Source organism: Rhinolophus sinicus, linkage group LG09 (assembly GCF_036562045.2).
Source record: "Rhinolophus sinicus isolate RSC01 linkage group LG09, ASM3656204v1, whole genome shotgun sequence".
Lineage (NCBI taxonomy): Eukaryota > Metazoa > Chordata > Mammalia > Chiroptera > Rhinolophidae > Rhinolophus > Rhinolophus sinicus.
This window is the reverse complement of record NC_133758.1, coordinates 114,878,269-114,897,711: the sequence shown is the minus strand read 5'-3', so window position 1 is coordinate 114,897,711 and position 19,443 is coordinate 114,878,269. Positions and strand designations below refer to the sequence as shown.

General features: G+C 51.7%; 1 protein-coding gene across 2 annotated transcripts; it reads right to left on the bottom strand.

The window, feature by feature from the left end:
* Window positions 1-7,822: 7,822 nt before the first annotated feature.
* On the bottom strand, window positions 7,823-18,203 carry FIGNL1 (fidgetin like 1). Of its 2 annotated transcripts, none has more exons than XM_074341054.1 (4): window positions 18,133-18,203; window positions 16,186-16,282; window positions 10,873-15,610; window positions 7,823-8,272 (listed from the first exon to the last, which is right to left on the bottom strand). In XM_074341054.1, exon 3 carries the CDS (start codon window positions 15,580-15,582, stop codon window positions 13,552-13,554), a length of 2,031 nt encoding a protein of 676 aa, XP_074197155.1. In that variant the 5' UTR covers window positions 15,583-15,610; window positions 16,186-16,282; window positions 18,133-18,203; the 3' UTR covers window positions 7,823-8,272; window positions 10,873-13,551. The 2 variants fall into 2 exon arrangements, with proteins under 2 accessions (XP_074197155.1, XP_019587135.2); XM_019731576.2 differs by lacking the exon at window positions 18,133-18,203 and adding an exon at window positions 16,955-18,081 and having other exon boundaries at window positions 16,186-16,828.
* Window positions 18,204-19,443: the final 1,240 nt, after the last annotated feature.

The following is a 19,443-nucleotide window of genomic DNA, read 5'->3' as shown; positions in this document are numbered from 1 at the left end:
TGGAGGTTCTGTGGTTCTTTGGCGACACCAGGCATTGGCACTGAGACCACATGGATTCTCAAGGAACAGAATCCTTCCGGCTGTTCCCAAAGTCTGTTTTTGGTATGACTTCTCAACTGCACACACACAGCTAGGCACAGAAGGGGCCACCAGGGAACGGAGCAGTCGGCTGAAGACTCAGGACGTTCTCAGGCCACTGGCGCAGGAACCCGCATTCCTCCAAAGCCCAGGGCCCTGCCCGGAGCCCCTCTGTCCTTTCTGTGCACCTGAACCCAGAGTATTAACTGTGGGACAGTGGCCACAGGCGTGAAGCCAAGTGTGGCCATTGCCCACACAGCATGTGTCGTGTCTTCTTCTCCCCAAACAGCCCAGCGCTCACCACCTCTACGGAAGAGGGAGTGGATCCCCTCAGCTCTTAGAATGACCATCCTGCCTCACGGCGAGGCCCCTTCAGCCGTCCTCTGGGCCTCTCCCACCACCCACCCAAATTCCCAGTTCTCAGCTCTTGGCTGCTTCGAGCCTCCCTCACCCACTCCCAGGGCCCAGTGCTTCCAGGGGCCCCCATGACCCCAGTTCTGACACGCAGCTCAGAACCACCTGGGTGGCTGTTAAAAGCGCACCCTGCAGAGGCCCACACCTGACCGGCTGGAGCTGGAGGTGTGCCAGGAGCCCCCCAGCAGCTGCGGGACCAGCTCCGCCAGGCTGGGCTCGGTGGGCTCCAGTCCTCTTCCTGCTCGAGGCACTTGCCACCTTCACTCTCTCCTCCAGCCCACACCCCCTTTTCCAGGGAGGAGGACATGTTAACAATGTCTCTTACCCTCTTGAGTTTAAAACAACTCAGGTATAGACAAGGGTAACCAGAATACTGGCTATGCCACCCGAAAAAACCCCGATCAGAGGACACAGCTTCAATGCCTGAGCAGTGGCCCTGGACACACCTAAGCTCAGCACCCCTGAGGAGGCTGAGCCCTAGCCCTGCTCGCCCAGATGGGAGCAGGGACCAGACCCCAGGACAGAGTGCACACTGACTCTCAGGCCGTGGGAGCGTGAGGGGCAGAGGGCGTCAGAGGCCTGGGGAGAGCTGTGCGGACCCAGGAAGCTGTCCTGGCGGGAGACGAGGCCTCACCTGTGCCTTCACCTGTGGATAGAGGGCTAAGCGAAAGGGAAGCAGAGGAGAGCAGCGAACTTCTGCTGCCAGGACACCACCTCTCTGAGCAGGGGCTGGTGTTTCTAATTCACTGCCACAGCCTGTGTCAAAACAGGACTGGAGCACAGCAGATGGTTGCTCTGCATGAGTGTCTGGGTCCCCCCCAAATTCGTATGTGGAAATCCTAACCCCCAGGTGCTGGTGTTAGTAGGTGGGCGGGCGTTGGGAGGATGAGGTGGTGAGGGTGGACGCCCATGATGGGATTAGAGGAAAGGGCGTTAGTGTCCTTGTAAGAGGCTGCAGGCGGCTCCCTGGTCGCTTCCACCACAAGGACAGAAGACTCATCACCTGATCCTGATCACAGACTTCCAGCTCCCGAACAGTGAGAAATAAATTTCTGTGCTTTGTCAGACACCCAGTCTCCGGTCCTTCCTTGCAGCAGCCCAAACGGACCAAGGGCATGCTCAGTAAACATATGTGGCACAATCCTCTCTTTAAGATGATTGGATTGATGGTACATCAGAGTAATGAGGAGTCGACCCCAAGTCTCAGATCCGACATGAGCCGTTAATAGGAAAGGAGGGGGGGGGGGATGAAGAGGGGACTTATTCTCTGTCCTTGAAGCTACTGGATGAGAACAGGTCAGCTTGAGAGAGGTTGTGGATTTGAGGGTCAGTAACTGTCAGGGAGGCTGTGACAGGTACAGGAAGGTGCCTGAGCACAGAGGAGGGAGGGTGAGGCACAGCCGGAACAGCAGGGCAGGGAAGCAGCTGTTCCAGGCAGAAGGACAGCCAGCTGCGCAGCCTCCCGGACTGTCCCACTGCAGGAGACGCCATCAACAGGCCCTAGAGAGGAGGTGAAGTGAGGAGGGGGCTGGGGAAGCCCCTGGCTGAGGACACAGGACACTTGGGGAATGACTCCAGGGAGGGTGGCAAGTGGGTGCCAGAGACAACAGGCTGGGGCCCCGACAGAGAAGTAGACAGAAGAAATGGGGAACTCAATGCACCACGGGGCCCAGACCTCAGCTTCAAAAATGCCAATTTCTGGGCCGTATTTTCCTAGAGAGGAAGGTAAAACCTCAACTGTGAAGTCCCCTTGCTTTTTGCACTTTGGGGACAGGCCATGGACAGGAAAGGCGACATCCCTGAGCTCTGTCCCCTGGGGCTGCGCTCTCTGGGGCCAGTGGGCGCTCTGGGGGAGCCGGCTGCTCGGCCCCTCGTCCCCTCGCTGCTCAAGAAGCCAGTCCCCTGGGTCCCTCCTCCTGGGCAGCAGGCCCCTTACAGGCCAGCAGAGGGGCTGTGGCCACCGGGCGAATGGGAGCAGATGCAGCTGCCAGGGTCCCTGTGCACAGCTGGGAATCAGCCGCCTGGGAGGGAATTTGCATACGGAGGATTATTTGGTACCAAAGCTGTCCCCTGAAGTGAACTGCATGGATCTCGGTACAGTTAACAAATTTCACTTCTCCTTTCCCATGTGTTGTCAAACCAACTTGATGTGACGTTGCCTTGTGTGAATTGTCCAGAGATGTTGTTTCTCCCTTCCTGAGTCAGCCGCAGGCCTCCTCTCCGCTCTGCCACATCCCTGGGCCTCAGACGGTGACACCGCCAGGGGTCCTGTCCCGGCCTGCTCCCGGCACAGGTGGCCACGCTGGGCAGTGCCTGCCCGCCCTCCCTGCCAGCGGCACCGCCCGCAGCGCACTCTGGGGACCATGTGCGGGGCTCCTGGGCAGCACCACGCCGCTGCTCCCTGCACCTGCGGCAGCTTCCTCCTCCCAGCATCCCTCCAGCTTCCTGTGGGCGAGGGCGGGCCCAGGCCCCCGCAGTAGGAGGCCTGTGGTTTCAGGGCCCCATTCCTCTTTCAGGGCCTTCCTCCCCTTGGGGCACTGCCCTTCACAAAACCTGCCGGGCTCCCCTCTCAGGCTCACGATCCCTTTGTAAAACTGGTGTCCCCATCCCCAGGGTAAGCAGTTGTATGTGTCCCTCCACTGACAGGAAAACCAAACTGGTTTGCTTCTGAACTCAGGGATGTGTCCATCACTGCGACCCCGCACGGTCAGGCACCCTGGTCAGGCTTAAGTCCACAGGCCAGAACGACATCTGGCCCAGCCCAGACTTGACCCCAAGCCCAAGTCATCGCTCCAACCTCCTCCCAACTTCCAAGTCAGGCCTGATTCCCAGGCACGCGCAGGTCACAAGGCCCGCTGGTGCTGGGATGGCCTGGTGCTGGGATGGCCAGCTGCTGCTCACTGTACGTAAGTCACGTTGGTGCTTCTCCAGACCAGGCCGCTGTGTCCCCGGGAGCCTTTGCGAAAGTCTGTGTCAGGGCTCTCCTGGGGCTGTGTCGAGTGTCCACCTCCTCCACCAGACTGCGAGGAGAGAAGTCTGCGCTCAGTCGTCCCCAAACCCTCAACAGCAAATCCTGGGGTCAGGCCCAGCAGCCCTAGGACACCGTGTGGGGTGCAGGAGGGACCCTCTGCCCTGCTCCCTGAGCCCGTGAGGCCGTATCCTGCCCTAGATGATGATGTGCCCTGGCCCATGATGTTTCCTTCTCAAGTCCCCTCCCACCTTTCCACTTGCTCCAGGGTCAGTGTCGCTCTCCCCAGAGAAAGGCAGGAGGCAATGGGACACAGGCCCTGGGCTGTGGTCCTCTCAGTGTCCTGGTTTTCAGGTCCCCTTGGGCAGTCTCCTCCAGGACACAGGCTGAGCAGTCCTGGGGGAAAGGCACTGACGTGGAGCAAAAGAGCTACGAGGTGGGGAGGCAGGCGAGCCGGGCTCCAGAGCATGTGGGCCTAACCCTGACAGGCCCAGGCAGAGAGGAGACGCAGAAACAGTCATAAAAAGCACTCAGAGCCAGAGCAGGCAGAGAGATGGAAGGCAACAGACAAGCCGAACAAGGAATGAAGGCGACCAACAGAAAACAGCAACACATGTGGTAGCTGTTAATCCTACTGCTTCAATACTCATCTCCAACGTCACTGGTCTAGGTGCGCCCATGAAAACAGAGACTGTCAGAGTGGACCCACAAAGCAGGCCAGCTGGAGGTGGCCTGCAAGGACCCCGCTCTAAATAGAAAGACACAAGCCAATGAAAAGAAAAGGGAGCCAGGAAGACACAGCACGCCAGCACTACTCAGAAGCAAGCAGCGGAGCTGCACTAACTTCAGACGGGGTGCACTTCAGAAAAGGGGACGGCTTCGGGGACACAGAGGAGCATTAGGTGGTGATAAAGGGGCAGGTGCTGCAAGATGGCTCACAATCCTTAACGTGCGGGAGGCAGAGCTGACCAGACTCAAGGACAGAGACGACCCACTATGACAGCTGGAGACTGGACCCCTCATCAGAAATGGGCAGACCCAGCAGGGAGCGAGCCGGCCAGGACGCAGCCGCCCTGAGACACAAGGAGTCGTGTGGGTGAAGGAAGGCAGCGGGAACCGAGGCAGAGGGCAGCATGCGTGCATGTGCACACCGGGGGACGTGCACCCCGCTGAGTGTGGCTCGTGTCCTGGGGGGCATGAGCGGGAGGAGGGTCGGCGCTGAGCCTGCGAAGGGCCCTCCGCACCCAGGCTCAGCAGGGCCTTGGGGAAAGGGGCCCAAGAGGAGGCCCCCGCCCAGCGCTGGAGCTGCAGGCCCGGCCGGAGGAAGGCGCAGGTGGGCGTGAGCATCCATTTCAGGTACTGAAACTATGGCTAGGGAAGCACAGTGACTTTGTCAAGGTCACAGAAAGTCACCGCTGAGCCACATTTCCTAAAGCCCTTTATGAGAAGTACAAAAGGGAGGATGGAAAAGCCACACACTCCTGCCTCCTCGGGAATCAGGGGCTACGCAGCATCAAAAGGCTGTGGGAAGGGTGACTACAGTTATCTAACCCAGCTGCCCACAGATGGGTTTAACTCCCAATGCCCCACCACCCCTTTTATTATCATCAATATGAGTATCACTCCAGGAGGGCAGAGCTGCAGGGCACGGCGGAGCCACAGCCAGCCTGTCCCGTCCCAGGAGACGCGTCCCCAGCTGTCCCCTGGTACAATGTGACACCCTGCCACACACTCATACTCCGTTTAGGGCTGCATACAGAGCACCTGGAAAGGCAAGGCGCGACTGGACTTGTCAACTGTTTGCCTACACAAACAGCTTCCTTTTTCACACCTGTAGCCTGGAGATGCCAGAACCTACAGGTTCATCCCCAAACAGAGGTTCTACACAGAATGACACTTTCCCACAGGAGCCACGGGAGGCTATTCAAATTTAAATTCATTAAAATGAAATAAAAGAGAAATTGCATCCCTTTGTGCAATAGCCACATTCCATATGCTCAAGAAGCCACGCGTGGCTCCGGCTGCCATGTTCGCAGCAGACGTGACAACGTGGCCTCGTGTGGAGGGCTCTGTGGGAGTGCCTGAGACCCCCATGCCTGCCTCGCTCCCAGCCCCCAGTGCCCACCCCCTGGGAGAGGGCGGTGCCCAGCACATTCATTCCTGCCCCCAGCAGCCCACACTCCCAGCTTGCTCCCCACTAAGCCTGCCCTGGCTCCTGATCCTGAAGGCAGCCTTCAATATTCAAATTATGCAGCAACTTTCACTTCCAGTTCCTTCCTTCTGCTGGGGACCAGGCCTTCCACTCTGCCAGCCAGGGAAATCACATTTGCCTGAGGACATGCGCTTCTCATAAACAGGCTCGCTGGTCCTTGCAAGGTGTTGGCTGCCGTGGGAACTGCCTTTCCCCCAGTGCTGCGGATGCCCCGGGATCTCCGAGATTTCCACCCCATTTCCGGTGCCTCTGAGACCTGGGTGGGTCCTCCTGTGACCTCCAGGCTGCCCCACTCCGTGGCAGCAGCAACCTGCAAAACAGAAACCGCGATGGGCAGGAGCGGAGGGTGGGATTTCCAGCAAATAGGGAAGGACTTGCTGGTATTTTCTTGCAGGATCATCCTCCTCTCAGGAGAAAAAGAGGAAAAAAAGGCCCATCTCTGTCCTCTTGCTTCTGCTTCTCCTCATAAACTGCTTGCCTCATTTCCTTTGCAGTTAGAAAACGTTCCTTGTGAAAGCCGCTGTTTCCACACGTTCACACAACGCGCGGACTCCGGGGTCCCAGGACGCTCTCCTTGCCAGTCCCCCTTTGTGCCTGGAGTTTGAGCTCTCCTTGAGGCTCCGCTTGGGGACAAACACCCACTCAAATCATCTGGTTCTTCCTTCTGTGCAGCTTGTCTTTCTCCACTGGACCCCAGGGCCAGGTGGGATGCAGCCCTGGAAGGGTCCCCGGAGGACTGGGCCTGGGGACCTCCCAGCAGGGCCTGTGACCGTCAGCCAGCAGCAGCCAGAGGAATGTCCCGGCGTCTCTGCACCCTTGCTGTAAAATACAGGACTGAGGGTGCGGGAGCCGCACGGAAAACCGAAGCAGTCCCGAGACGGGGTGGAGTGAGGGCCTGTGTGCGGAAGAACTGCCTGACCTGCCTCCTCGGCAAGCACAGATCAGAACTGCTCACCCCGAGAGTAGGAAAGGTTAAGTGAGATAATAGGGGTGAAAAAAATACTTGCAAAATGTCCTACCAGGGAGCAGTTCCTGACTGAGTGTCTTTCGTGCTGAGGTGCGGAGGACTCAGGAACACTCTGGTAGATAAGAGAAATTTCAGTAGCTCACAGGCTGAAAGGAAGCTGGCCCTGGCCTCCCTGCTGTATCTCCACCATTTCTTTGTGTCCAGTTGACCAAGAAAAGAACAACTCACTTAAAAGAGATTTGAGGCACTTTCCACATAGATAGAAGCGAGTGTCACTGAAGGTTCTGCTGAAAACCTCCCAGTAATATATAGGCAGAACATTCAAGAAAATCGAATTAAGCATGTATTTTTTTTAAGTGCAGTACATTAAAAGACAAAAATGAAGAAACTCACAATTTGAACTTTTTAGCAAATAATTAACTGAACGTTTTCTAACATCTGAGTTGGAATTCCTTCAAATGGTATCAAAATTGAAAGGGGTGTAGACAGCGGTGCCCAGGTCTTCCGGGAGCCCCGGGGAAAGCTGAGAGCAGCTCTCCACCTAGTGGTGATCGGATGCCAGCGGCACTCAGCAAATGCAGCTGACTGTCAACCTCGGATTCTGGGGGTCTTTCAGCACCAGCCAGGGAGAGCCATTTTTGCACACCTCCCCCTCACCCCATGACAGACGGACAGGCTGAGCCCTGGGGCTGTAAAAACATAGCCCAGCAACTTAGCAAGTTAAGGGTGGAACAGGTTTACAACCAGGTAAATGTGTTTTATCATTTCTTATGGTTTGATTTTCAAACACCATTAAAATCAGTTATTTAGCTACTAAGCCTCCTGAGATGGGTCCCTGCATGAAGTCGGCTAACACCAAGAGTGTGGCTCTCTGCCACCCAATGGGGCTGTGGGAGGGCCTTGCATTGGCCCCGGCTCTTCTAACCTTGGTGGATGTCCCTATCCTAACCCTGGGGGGCCCACCATGAGCTCGGCTGAGCTTCGCCCTGGCCTGAGCAGGAGTTCAAGGAACTCACCCGCAACAAGAACGAGGCCAGATGTCACGCCTCACACTGCTGTCCCTTCGCCCTTGGCCTCCAGGTTCCCGGAGCCGAGAGGCTGACGTCTTGGCAGGAGGAAATATATCTTTGGACCCTCGTGTTCAGTGGCTGCGTCTGCGAAATAAACTGGCACTAGACATATCAAGAGGAGAAAAGGCATCTAGTTTTATTTGAGGTTAAAAAGTTGACATGGTATGGAGGGGCCTTCATAGAAGGAAGAGAAAACCCCCTGAGACGGCTGGGTGTGGAGGCTGTTGTGCCATTCGGACAACGGTCAGGGTGACGTGAGTCTCCCTTTGCTGACAAGTATAGATTCGCACTGAGACCCATTCTGTGGCTGGGCTCTGAGGGTCCAGCCCTCTCGATGGCACTAGACAGCGTTGTAGCCTCATCTGGGGAAAGGCTCCAGGAAAGGAACAATGTTACATGTAGGCTAGGAGCCTCCTAATAAGTCTGCCAAATAGACTCGGTTCTCTGTGCACAAAAGGAGCAGGTCACGCTGAGACTGTATTGTGGTTACGTACGACGTTGTCACAGGGGAAACTGCACGAGGATGCGAAAGACCTCCGACGACTTCTGCAACTTCTTGTGGTCTGAAATTTTTAGAAATAAAGCATTTTTAAATGAATAAAAGTTATTTTAATCAGACAAAAAAAGGTGTGTGAGCTGCCACGTTTTGAATAAGGAGTGGGACCCTGGAGTTTTCAAACAAAGAACAGCTACTGGAAAGGCGCTCTGGGATCTGTGCAAGCAGATCATAGTTTCTTTGACTACAAGCTTTTTAGGGGCAAATACACAGTCAGGAGGGAAATTCTGCACAGTAGAGTATGTTTGAGTTTGAGGCCACAGATCCAAGTGTGCAAGAAATACAGTTTTACTGGCTGGATTAGTTCTCTGCTGCTCCATTCAAGGCATCCCCAAACTCAGCGGCTTCCACCAGGAAACATGTTATCTCAACTCCTGTGGGTGTGGAATTCAGGTGCAGCAGAGCTGGGTTTCTGGCTCAAGGTGCCTCTCAGGCCAGTCAAGTTGTTTGTTTGGGCTGAGGTCTTATCGGAAGGCTCAGCTTTAATTCACTTTAAAGCTCATTTACATGATTGTCTGGGTTTACTTCTTCTCATGCTGTTGGGCGGGAACCCCAGTTCTTGCTGTTAGCAGAGACCTCCCTGTGTCCTTGCCAAGGGGGCCTCTCCAGAGGGCAGCTCACAATGTGGCAGCTGGCTCCCATCAGCGTGAGCAGGTGAAAAGCCAGAGAGGGTGAATAAAGCTGAAGCCACGATCTTTTTGTGAACCAATTATGGACGTGATATCCCTTCACTTCTGCTGTGTAAGGTTAAGATTACAGGAAACCTTGAACATCAGATCCTGGGAACATCCTAGCATCTGTCCACCTGCATCCACCCTCTGGCCTCCAGTGATTCTACCCTGACACCTGGAAGATACACTCACCCTCCACACGTCTCATCCGACTCAAGCATCAACTCAAAGTTCAAAATTTTATCACCTAAGTCCAGTCCAGTTCAGATACTGCCAAGGAAGGAACGGCTCGAGTGCAGCTCCTGAGGCACAGCTTCTCTTGATCTGTGGACCAGCTAATGGTCAGGGCACATTCTGTGCCCTGTCACACACAGTGGCAGGACAGGCACAGGGCCGCAGCTATCCGCATTTGCTCAAAATGGGCACCAGTCAGCACAGCAGCCACTGACCCAGAGCAGCTTTGAAATCCAGGCAGGCAAACGTTGGGAGTGTCTTGACTAACTTTTGAGGCCTGAGAATAATTTCCTGTGGCTCTTGGCTTTGCCTGCTGAGTTTGGGTTCTGCCCCCTGAGCCATCGTTCCTTTTTCCTAAAAGGTATTTGCAGGTGATTAGGTGTATCAGCCTGTTTCCTGCCAGGAGGACTGTGGGGGGTCTGACAGATACCTTTCGTTTTCACTCCCTTCATTTGTCCCTGTTGGGCTAAGCTGATAGTGTTTCTGCTGAATCCATTTTCTCAAATACTCTACAGGCCTCCTGGGGATTTCACACCATTGGATGAGTCTTACCCAGACCTTCTGAGGTCACTTTCTCTACTGCGGCCCCTGTAGCATGACTGACAAGCGGCTTCCTAGAGGCCTTCTCGGGTAAGGAGAGGGTGTATGAGGCACCAAGCCTCAGACTGCTGAGCTTTTCATCCTTCTTAAGTTTCGCTGAAAGGTTGTATATCACACCTCTGCTTTTCCCCAACACACATTTTCCTGACAATAAATCTCTTAATTTTAGTAGACATTGAAAGCACCTTATTTCTCCAAATACTAATCAGGAAGCTTCAAATAATACTTGAAAAAAAGTACAGAGAGAAGAGGACAGGAGGAAAGGGAGAGTGGAAAGAAAAAAAGGAAAAATGTTTTAACATATATTATGTCCCTGCTATTTCCAAATATGTTTCTCATTTACTCCTTATCGTAATCTTTAGGAGACATTATCCTTATGAAAATAAAACAGGGAACACTGAGACACGGAACACCAAGATTCTTCAATTCTAGTATCTAGAATTCTATATTCTAGTTTTATAGGAGAGTCAGTTTCCGTGGCTTCACTTTTGACCCTGGGACCGCGCATACTTTCAGTTACCATCATAAATGTGTTCGGGTTTTTTTCTCATGCAAAATTCAGCCTTGTTTGTTTTTTGTTTTCTCCTTTTTCAAGTTGAAAACTCATCTTTAAGAAGCTCATTTATCTTAAGCTGATAACATCATTAATCAGGGAATTGGTTTCCTTACTTTTAAAAAATGTCCTATATTCTCTAGAACATTATCAAGTGTGTACTAGGTTTTACATAAATTAGCACATTTAATCCTATAAAGGAAACACTATACTGAATTTCCTATTTCTTAGGACAGATATATCGGCCTTCATTCCTTGACTAGGGTAGAATTTTAGAAGAATGTTAAGTAGTAAAGTTTAACTTTAGTTGCCTTACGAATGCCCCTCGCGTCCGAAGGCTGCCAGGACAAGCTCTGCTCGATGCTCCCCATGCTGCTCCACGACCCAGGACCTACCAAGCCTTTTGACGGTGCAGGGGTTGGGCTCATGGCCGATTGCCCCCTTGCCTGGCAGTGATGCCAGGCTGCTCTGTTGGCCCAATCTCACTAAGCTGTTTTTTGTTGAATGAAAATACTGACCCTAATGATCAATCAAAAAAGATTCACTTACTTGAAAGAGAAGCTGTGGACCTCATTCAGTGGTGAGCAACCTGGCAGCCTGGGGTAACGTCTGACACAGAATGTGCACGACGGGTCACAGTGGGACTGAGTCAGAAAGAATCTTTGAAATTAATTACACAGCAGGATTAAACTTTTCCAAAATACTAAAACAGCTCATGAAAAACATTTTTTTTCATTTCTATGTGCACAATTGCAGAGTGGATATTGTGTGCATTTTCCACTCTAATTTAGACCGGCTGAAAAGAATAATGAAGTACTGACATACTTATTTTGCATCTACTAAGCTTATCCATTAAAATAGATTTATCTGCACCATTTCCCTTAAATTGCAACTGCGCCCTACTTTTACAGCAATTTTCTGTATTTTGTGAAATTGCTTCCAGAAGGTTCTCACACATGGGGGTTGCAGTGTTCCACTGGGTCAGAACCATGTACACGGTCAGGCCGTTTCTTCCAGATGTGAGTTCAACATTATCTGTAACCCTGAACTCTGGTAAAATAGAATTTATCCACTTCTGTGGTCACAGCGGTAGTGGCATACATATATGTCACTTGCTCAAAGATTCCTTTATAAAACAGGTTTATTCCTTAAAATGCAGAAGAAATCTGTATGCGTCTCACTACTTTTTAAAGCAATTTTGACAGCTTTGCTCAATTTGGAGTTTGATGAATGACTTCTTGCTATGGATGCTGATTCTGAGAGGTTTACTTCTAAATACAATCATATACATGCAAAACATGAGCTTTCAACCTGTTTTTTAAAGATTTATATGCCATTTGGTTCTCTTTTCAGCCCCATTTTCATACGCAATCCATGTTTTCTAAGAGAAATTTATAATGGGGATTTTTAATTCTTGCCTCTCCATCACTTACTAACGAACTGATCGGTACCAAAAAACAAAACACAGAAAAGGTTAATTAACAATCTTATGTTTAATACTTTAAAACATGATTTAATTGAGTCTTTAAAAGAGTACATTATTGTAAACGGTCAAAGCAAGGCTACTGTGTGTGTAAAGTCAGAAGCAGGAATTCTCTGCCCTACCCGCTCCCAGAGGGAAGCCCTGTCACAACCTCCTGGCGCTTTCTGCGCGCCTTTCCTCACAAGTCGACGTCATGAGTTCTGCGCAACCTGCTTCTTTCACTGAACAAGAGTCCGGGCCTTCGCCTGACTGCTGTACAGACATAACCTGTGTAAAGCCCCATGGAACGGATTTAACAGTTCTCCACTGATGGACATTTATTATCTCTGTTTTCAGATACTGAAATGTTTCAGGGAACTTATTTGCGTAGTATAGGTGTCCAGGAGTGGAATCAGTTTGGGGCACAGATCAAACTGCCTTCCAGAAAGACTAGACCGAGCTGTCCTCTTCCCACCAGGGTGTGGCAACGCCCCACTTTCCAAGTCTTTACTAACACTGTACTGTCAATACTTTCACATTTTTGCTAGTGTTTTAATAATTTATAGTTTCTAATTTTATATTTGATGTTTCTGGCTCCATGTGTAAAAGCTTGTGACTGGCATAAAGGTAGTACAGACCACCAAAGCAGTCAACTTATTTTTGTTTATAATAAACAAAAGGCAGACAGCCTAAGGTCCCGAATGCCGAGAGAGAGAGAGAGAGAGAGAGAGAGAGAGAGAGAGAGAGAGAGACATTACAGTCCACCCGAACAGTGGAAGCCCAGGCAGTCACATAAGGGAAGACACGCAGACATATGTGAACATGAGAAATGATGATGATACACTTTAAAGAAAGAGATCAGGCTCCAAAAGGCCCCGCATAGCACCGTCCTGCTCCTGTATAAAGCACCTGGAAGAACCAATTCTCAAATGTTAAACTGTGCCCAAAGTGGCAGGATTAACAGTGACTTCTATTTTCTTTTTGCTCATCTCTACGTTCTAATGTTTCCACAACAAATGTATTTTTTATAAAACTGAATGGTCCATTATACAAATCTGCAAACATTTATTTTTGAAAGAGACCAATCAATACTCCAGGCAGTGAAGCAGCATCAAAGAAAATATTATTAAACATCACCTGTCCCCTGGAAAACATTCTTCACCTGTCAGTTCTGTCTGATATTAGACTACCCTTTGCCGTCACAGAACATGCTTGACTACTTAGTCCCAGTAAGGGAAGAAAACAGTAAGAGCTTACAAACCAGACAAAGTGAAAACTGGTACTTTCACTCCAGCTTTAGGTGAGATCTTAAATTTATTAAGCAATGCTCTGTTTCAAGTGTAAACCACGACACGAGCTCACACTAAGAATTATGTGGTCTTCAGAAGAAACTTTTCCCAATAAAACATGTATATAAAACATACATCCTCATATACAAATACGATTTTCAAAAGTTTCAATTCAAGCTCACTATTCATTATACATCTTGAAAACAAAGACCTATTAGAAACAAAACAAAAAAAGTTCCCTCGTGTTTTTTATGAACAGGCATATACACACCAGGTCATAACTGGAAGAAAAACCAAGCTTTTCTTAGCATACGCAAAGTCAATCAATTGTAAAATCTGAGCTATTGCCATTCTATTTGAGGTATCAAATTTGGAATATACACCAAAAGTACAGTTAACAAACTCCCAGTTTCCTATGCTAAAGAATGGGAAAGACTATACTACAAGGAAGCCACCTTTTAAGTTCATGTGTCCCATTTACTTTCCACTACCAAAAGTTTTATTCCAGTTTTCATAGAGCTCTAAGTCTTTTGGAGACACGCTCGGTCGCACAGTTCTGAAAGCATTTTCAAAATCAACGTAAGCTATTGGTGGAACTTGGTCTGGTGTGATCGTGGCAATGTCAGCTGTCTGTAAGCTGCGGATGGGACCGAGGGACGCCTCTCTGCAAAGCTGTGTCATGTCTGCACCTGAGAACCCATCAGATTGCTGCACGACCAGCTCAACTTCCTCCTCGCTGAGACAACACTGCTCCTTGGACATCAGGCTCAGTACTATCTGTTTCCTGGCTGAAGCTTCTGGGAGCGGAATGTAAAGTCTCTTCACTAACCTTCTCCGGGCCGCCTCATCAATCTCTTGAGGCCGATTGGTTGCTCCCACCACTAGAATACGGTCTTCAGAAGATGTGGTCGCCCCATCTAACTGAATGAGAAACTCGGTTTTTATCCTCCTGGAAGACTCATGCTCACCATCTCCCCGCTGTGATAACAGGGAATCGATTTCATCAATGAATATCACAGCTGGTTGCTGACACCTTGCAACAGCAAACAGCGCTCGGACCATCTTCTCCCCCTCACCCACCCACTTGGAGGTCAAGGAGGAGGCAGAGATGCTGAAGAACGTCGCCCCAGACTGACTGGCGATGCACTTGCCAATCAGAGTTTTGCCAGTCCCAGGAGGGCCAAAGAGCAGAATTCCTTTCGGGGGTCCTCGCAAACCAGTGAAGATGTCTGGCCTCAGCATGGGCCACACGACTATCTCCTTGATTGTGGCTTTGGCAAACTCTACCCCTGCAATATCTTCCCAGTTGACTGGGGGCCCATGATCCATAATCTCATCCATAATCAGCTCGACCATCCTGGGCTCCAGGTTCCTGAGCCTCTCGTCCACTGGCTGTGCTGGTCTTGGAGGCCCAGCAGCGTCGGGCTTACACTGCACGCCCCCGCTCAGGTCCCCCCCGTCTTGTTTAGACACAGGAGGGACGAACTTGCCAAATATCCCTCGAGACCTACTGGCTCCCAGAGACTTTTTCACACCGCCATAGGAACACCCTGACGAGCGCGGGGGTTGCTGGTGCTTTTTTTGCTGATCTACCCATAATTGTTCTTTAGCAGTCTTAAAGGTTGGCAGGCCGCTCTCCTCTCTTTGGCCATTATCTCCTGTTTTACTAAAAGCCTTATTCAGCACTGGGGTGGACGGCGCATCAACGGCACCAGCAGCATAGAAAGCTTTCCTTTCCCATGGATTTTCACAGCCAGAAGGAAAACAAGACTGATCAGATGCGCACATACTCCATCCTCTGTGGGCTTTTGGAGACCTGCTGCTCTCCTTTCCGGCACTCCCAAACAATGGTGTGCCATGGCATTTGGCAGTGGCCAGTTCCCCAAGAGGCACTGAGAGTGTGGGACAGGTCTTTGGGGTGTTAGTCACCGGGGGTGTCTGGGCATTCTGAGGGCCCTTCGGAGGATTGCTCTCTGGGACGTCTTGAGTCCTGTCTGCACCATGAGCTGAGTTAGTTAAGGGCTCACTCTCCCCAGCACCACCACAAACACTAAACCGATGAGGCTCGAAGGCAACGGCCCCTGCAGGGACCACGGCTAGCGCACTGGCGGGTGCCAGCGCGGGGTCTCTGCACGCCCTGCCAGCTCGCATCAGCTCCTGGACGCTACTCATTTTGAAAACATTACTTACTGACAATCCAGACTGCCACTTGCCACTGTCAGTTTGCTGAGATCTCGCTGACGTTAAAATGTTTTCCGCATAGTTATTCAAGCCAGTTTCAACATTGTCAGAGTCAATGATTGCAGAATATTTCTCCGCATATTTTTTGAACAGTTTGGCAGCACAGAGCTGGGAGGTCTCCGAGTTCGCCCAGGCATACTGAATGCGCAGGATCTGTGCCCGGTAGGCATCCGCCTTCCGTCCTGCTGCACACACACCAGACGTAACTGCAAAGTAGTTCTGCTGCCATTCACTCAGATGCACAGACCTAGAGCTGGAGGCCGGCATGCTAGAGGCTCTATAACGAACGACGAAACTAAAGAAGAATCAATAAGAAGAAGAAAACAAAGATGTGATACTTCAAATGTACTTTTTAAATCTCAGCTCTTCTGAAGGAAGGTGTACTGGATTTGTCATTTATGAGGTAAATTTACATGGACAGACCATTTGCAAGGGAACTATCTAGTTAATCATAAATTTCAAGCATTCAAGATATAAAAGATTAAAGACCCAACTTAATACTTCATTATGGGTTAAACTCTTTTAGTTATACGATAATTTTCCCTGCAAATAGGGAAAGCTTTCACATGGTTTAGGAAAGGATTTATAATTAGTCAGCAAAAGAAAGGCAATATGGAAAAACAATGGAACTATGGACAAACAAAGCAAAACAAACCAAGCATAGGGTTTAAGTCTGATCACCAAGAAAAATTAAATGAATGATTTTAAGCAAGCCTCTTACTATCGTCAAGTCTTCAGTTTTATGTGTAAAGTGAGTGAAATCACTGTGAGAATCAGGTCAAATTATGAGTATAAAGACGGTCTGAAAACTACTACTATCAGCGCTATGCCAAATGTAGACACTGGGGCTGAGAGTATCAAGGAACTTACTGGATCCCAGCGCCGGTTAGCACTGCACAGAATCCCCACACAGGCGGCTTCACCACAGACAGGATGCACTTCACCTTGAGCAAGGTGCTCCCTGACGCTACCACCACAGGTCACAGCAGCATGGATCAAAAATATGAATGACCGTCATTATGTTTTAAAGGACTTATTCGGGAATGAGCATTTAAAACAGGACGCCCCAGAATCACTCACAACTTTCCAAATTCAAATGAAGTATTAAGAGGTGAAATTGTCATGACAAATGAAACATGAGAACAGGTTAAACAGTCTGCTCCTCAAGTGCTTTCATTTCAGATTTCTTCTTGCAAATTCATTTTAAATCTTCCTTACATTTTTAGGTTATTTTAACACAAGTATAGATGAATGTATCATGTTGCTGGATGTGCAGAACTTACCTGTCACCACACAAGAAAAATATGTAAGACAACTTTTAAGTTTCCTAAAGGCATTGCAATAAAGTGAAAATCAAGAACTCATGTATTTTAGTTTATCTTCCAAATTACCGGTAAATACAGCTTAAGAATCAGTAGGTTCTTTTAGTGCGAGAGCCATATTTAACACAGCTTTGTAGCTCCCATAATGCCCTCCAGAGACTACGTCACATTGTAGGCAGGTGTCCCTAAATCTTTGTTGAAAATATAAAGACACTTAAGACCCAGAGAGACTGTAATTTGCTTAAAGCTGTAAAGCCAAGTAGAGTCAAAAGGAGAACCCAGGCCTCTTGACGAGCAGTTCGTCCCGCTTTCCTCACCACTTTAACATGAAACGCAGCACTGGACATGGGAAACTTAAAGCGGTGACTTGGACAGTAGTTGTGACAAACTTTCCCATCACCATGAACACGCTCTTTCTCTCCAGGGCTTCATTCCGCTTTATCACCTGATCCTGGAATCCCTCCAACAGCTGAGTTCTGGTCACTGTTCCCAGAACTCGGTCCTCGGTCCTTTCCACCTTCACTGCTTCGTGCACCATTCGCCTCCCACGTGTTACTTCTTCCTACCAACTCAATCCCTCATCCAACAAGCATGGAAATGAATGACAAGTAACTGACCAGCCAGCACTGATCAATGACACGGCCTGTCATTGAAAGGTAACTGTCCCCGTTACCTGTTCCAAGTGCCTTTAATATTTATGGCGTTTCCCAGCTCTAAAAAGTTATCCTTCATTCGCACTGACATACGCATTGCATTTCAATTGTTTTTGTTTTGCTAACTTGCTGCTTATTGTAAGAACGTGACTTGTCTTTCTAACCAGCTGGATGCGTCTGCAAGGAGGACTCCCTGCTGCCACGTTTCTATCCTCCCAGGCAGCGAGAACAGGGCGCCCCTGGAATAAAGCCAACCCGGCCGAGCTCCCACTGCGCGCCGGGCAGCCCGCCGGCCCCTCGGGAACCTCCGACACCCGCAGCGGCAAACAGCCCGGGACGCGCCCGCCGGCCCGACTTGCGTCCCGGGCGCAGCAGCGCTGCTCGGCCGGAGGGGCCGCGAATCCCGCACGACGCTCAGAACAGCGCTCCGCACTGAGGGAAACGCATCAAACGCTGCTCGCCCCTCACAGCAGCCGCTCCGGGGGGTCCCCGCCTCCTTTCTCATCACAGAGACGACGCCGGGTCCCGGGTCACCGCGCGAGGCCGCAGGGAGGGCCGGCGGGGCGGCCCAAGCCGCGCACACGGCTCGACTCCGGCCGCCCAGGGAACCCAGCGAGGTGGCCCTTCGTCACCGCCCGGCCTTCGGGACACGGCCGCGGCCCGCAGCCTCCAGGCCCCGCCCCCAGAAGACACAGCACCCGAGCCCGACCGCGCGAGGGGCGCTCCCACAGCTGGGACGCTCCAGGACCCCGGCCCTCCCCCGCCGCCCGGGAGGGTCTGCGGGGGCCGGGCTGGCCCTCCGCACCTCCAGCCCCGCCGCGCCTCCCCGTCTCCCCGCTTACCTGCTGCCTCCAGAAAATGCGCGGGCCGATCGGCAGCGCCTGCCCACAGCCGACAGTCCCGGGCCGCTGCGTGCGTGCGTAGGTGCGTGCGTGCGCGCGCTGGGCGGAGCGAGGGCGCGCGAAGTGGGCGGGGCGCTGGGCGGGGCGCTGGGCGGGGCGCTGGGCGGGGCGCTGGGCCGGGCGCTGGGCGGGGCGCTGGGCCGGGCGCTGGGCGGGGCGCTGGGCCGGGCGCTGGGCCGGGCGCTGGGCGGGGCGGGGCGGGGCGCTGGGCGGGCACTGGGCGGGGACGCTGGGCGGGGCGCTGGGCGGGGCGCTGGGCGGGGCGCTGGGCCGGGCTCTGCTCGTGCCCCTGCGGTTGGGTGAGGCGGGCTGCGCGGTTCTGCTGGGGGAGTCGCGCTAACTGTGCAGCCTCTAAGGGTGTAGGTAACGTCAACTATCTGCTTGTCATTGTGCACTGCTCCATTCTTCAAGTCCTAAATAAAGACACGCTGCCGCCGACGTGCCCTAAATCAGAGCGTTCCCCCACAAGGCGCTCACCTGGACGCACCTGGGCGGCACCCAGCCCTCTGTCCTTTGTGGTCCCCGCGGTCCCGGCCCCTTCCCTCCGCTGGGTGCGTTACCGCCTGAGATTTGAGCAGAGTGGGTGCAAAGCCGACGTGCTTTTTAAAGACAGAATAAGGGGACAGAAATACCTGCTGTGAGTCCCGCAGCTCGTCCACTTCAGAGCCGGGACACCCCTTTTCCCACCTGAGCGGAGCACTTCCCTGGAAGACTGAAAAGCACCCCCTATTATTTTGGACTTGGGCTTCCGAGAACAGAACCACATTTCGATTAGTTTAGTGAACTGCGATTTCAGACCAAGTAACAGAATAGCCACTAATAGCGACCTGTGCGGTAATTAATGTCGTTATGTCACATAAGTCTGGAGGTTGGCAGTTCCAGGTCTGATGGCACGACCTAAGGATGTCATGAAGGACCACTTTCCATTCTGCCGTCTTTTCCCCAGGGGATTTTCCTCCACAGGCTTGTCACCCCCTTGTTCCAAGAGGACCCCCACAATCCAAGGAACACAGCCTCACATGATGTGTTTAAAGCAGGAAGAAGGGGCCAAACTGGAGCAGGACCTGTCCCCCCTGAATGCTTCTCTCTTGGAAAAAGTAAGATGGCGTTGCCCAGAAAGCCCCGGTAGCTCCCTCTTTCTCTCTGAGCTCAGGCTGCCCTATGGTTATTCCTTCTTGAGAAAGTGACTCTCGAGTGGGGGATGGAGAAAATGACTGTTGAGTAGCAACTAACACACTTGACACCTACGTG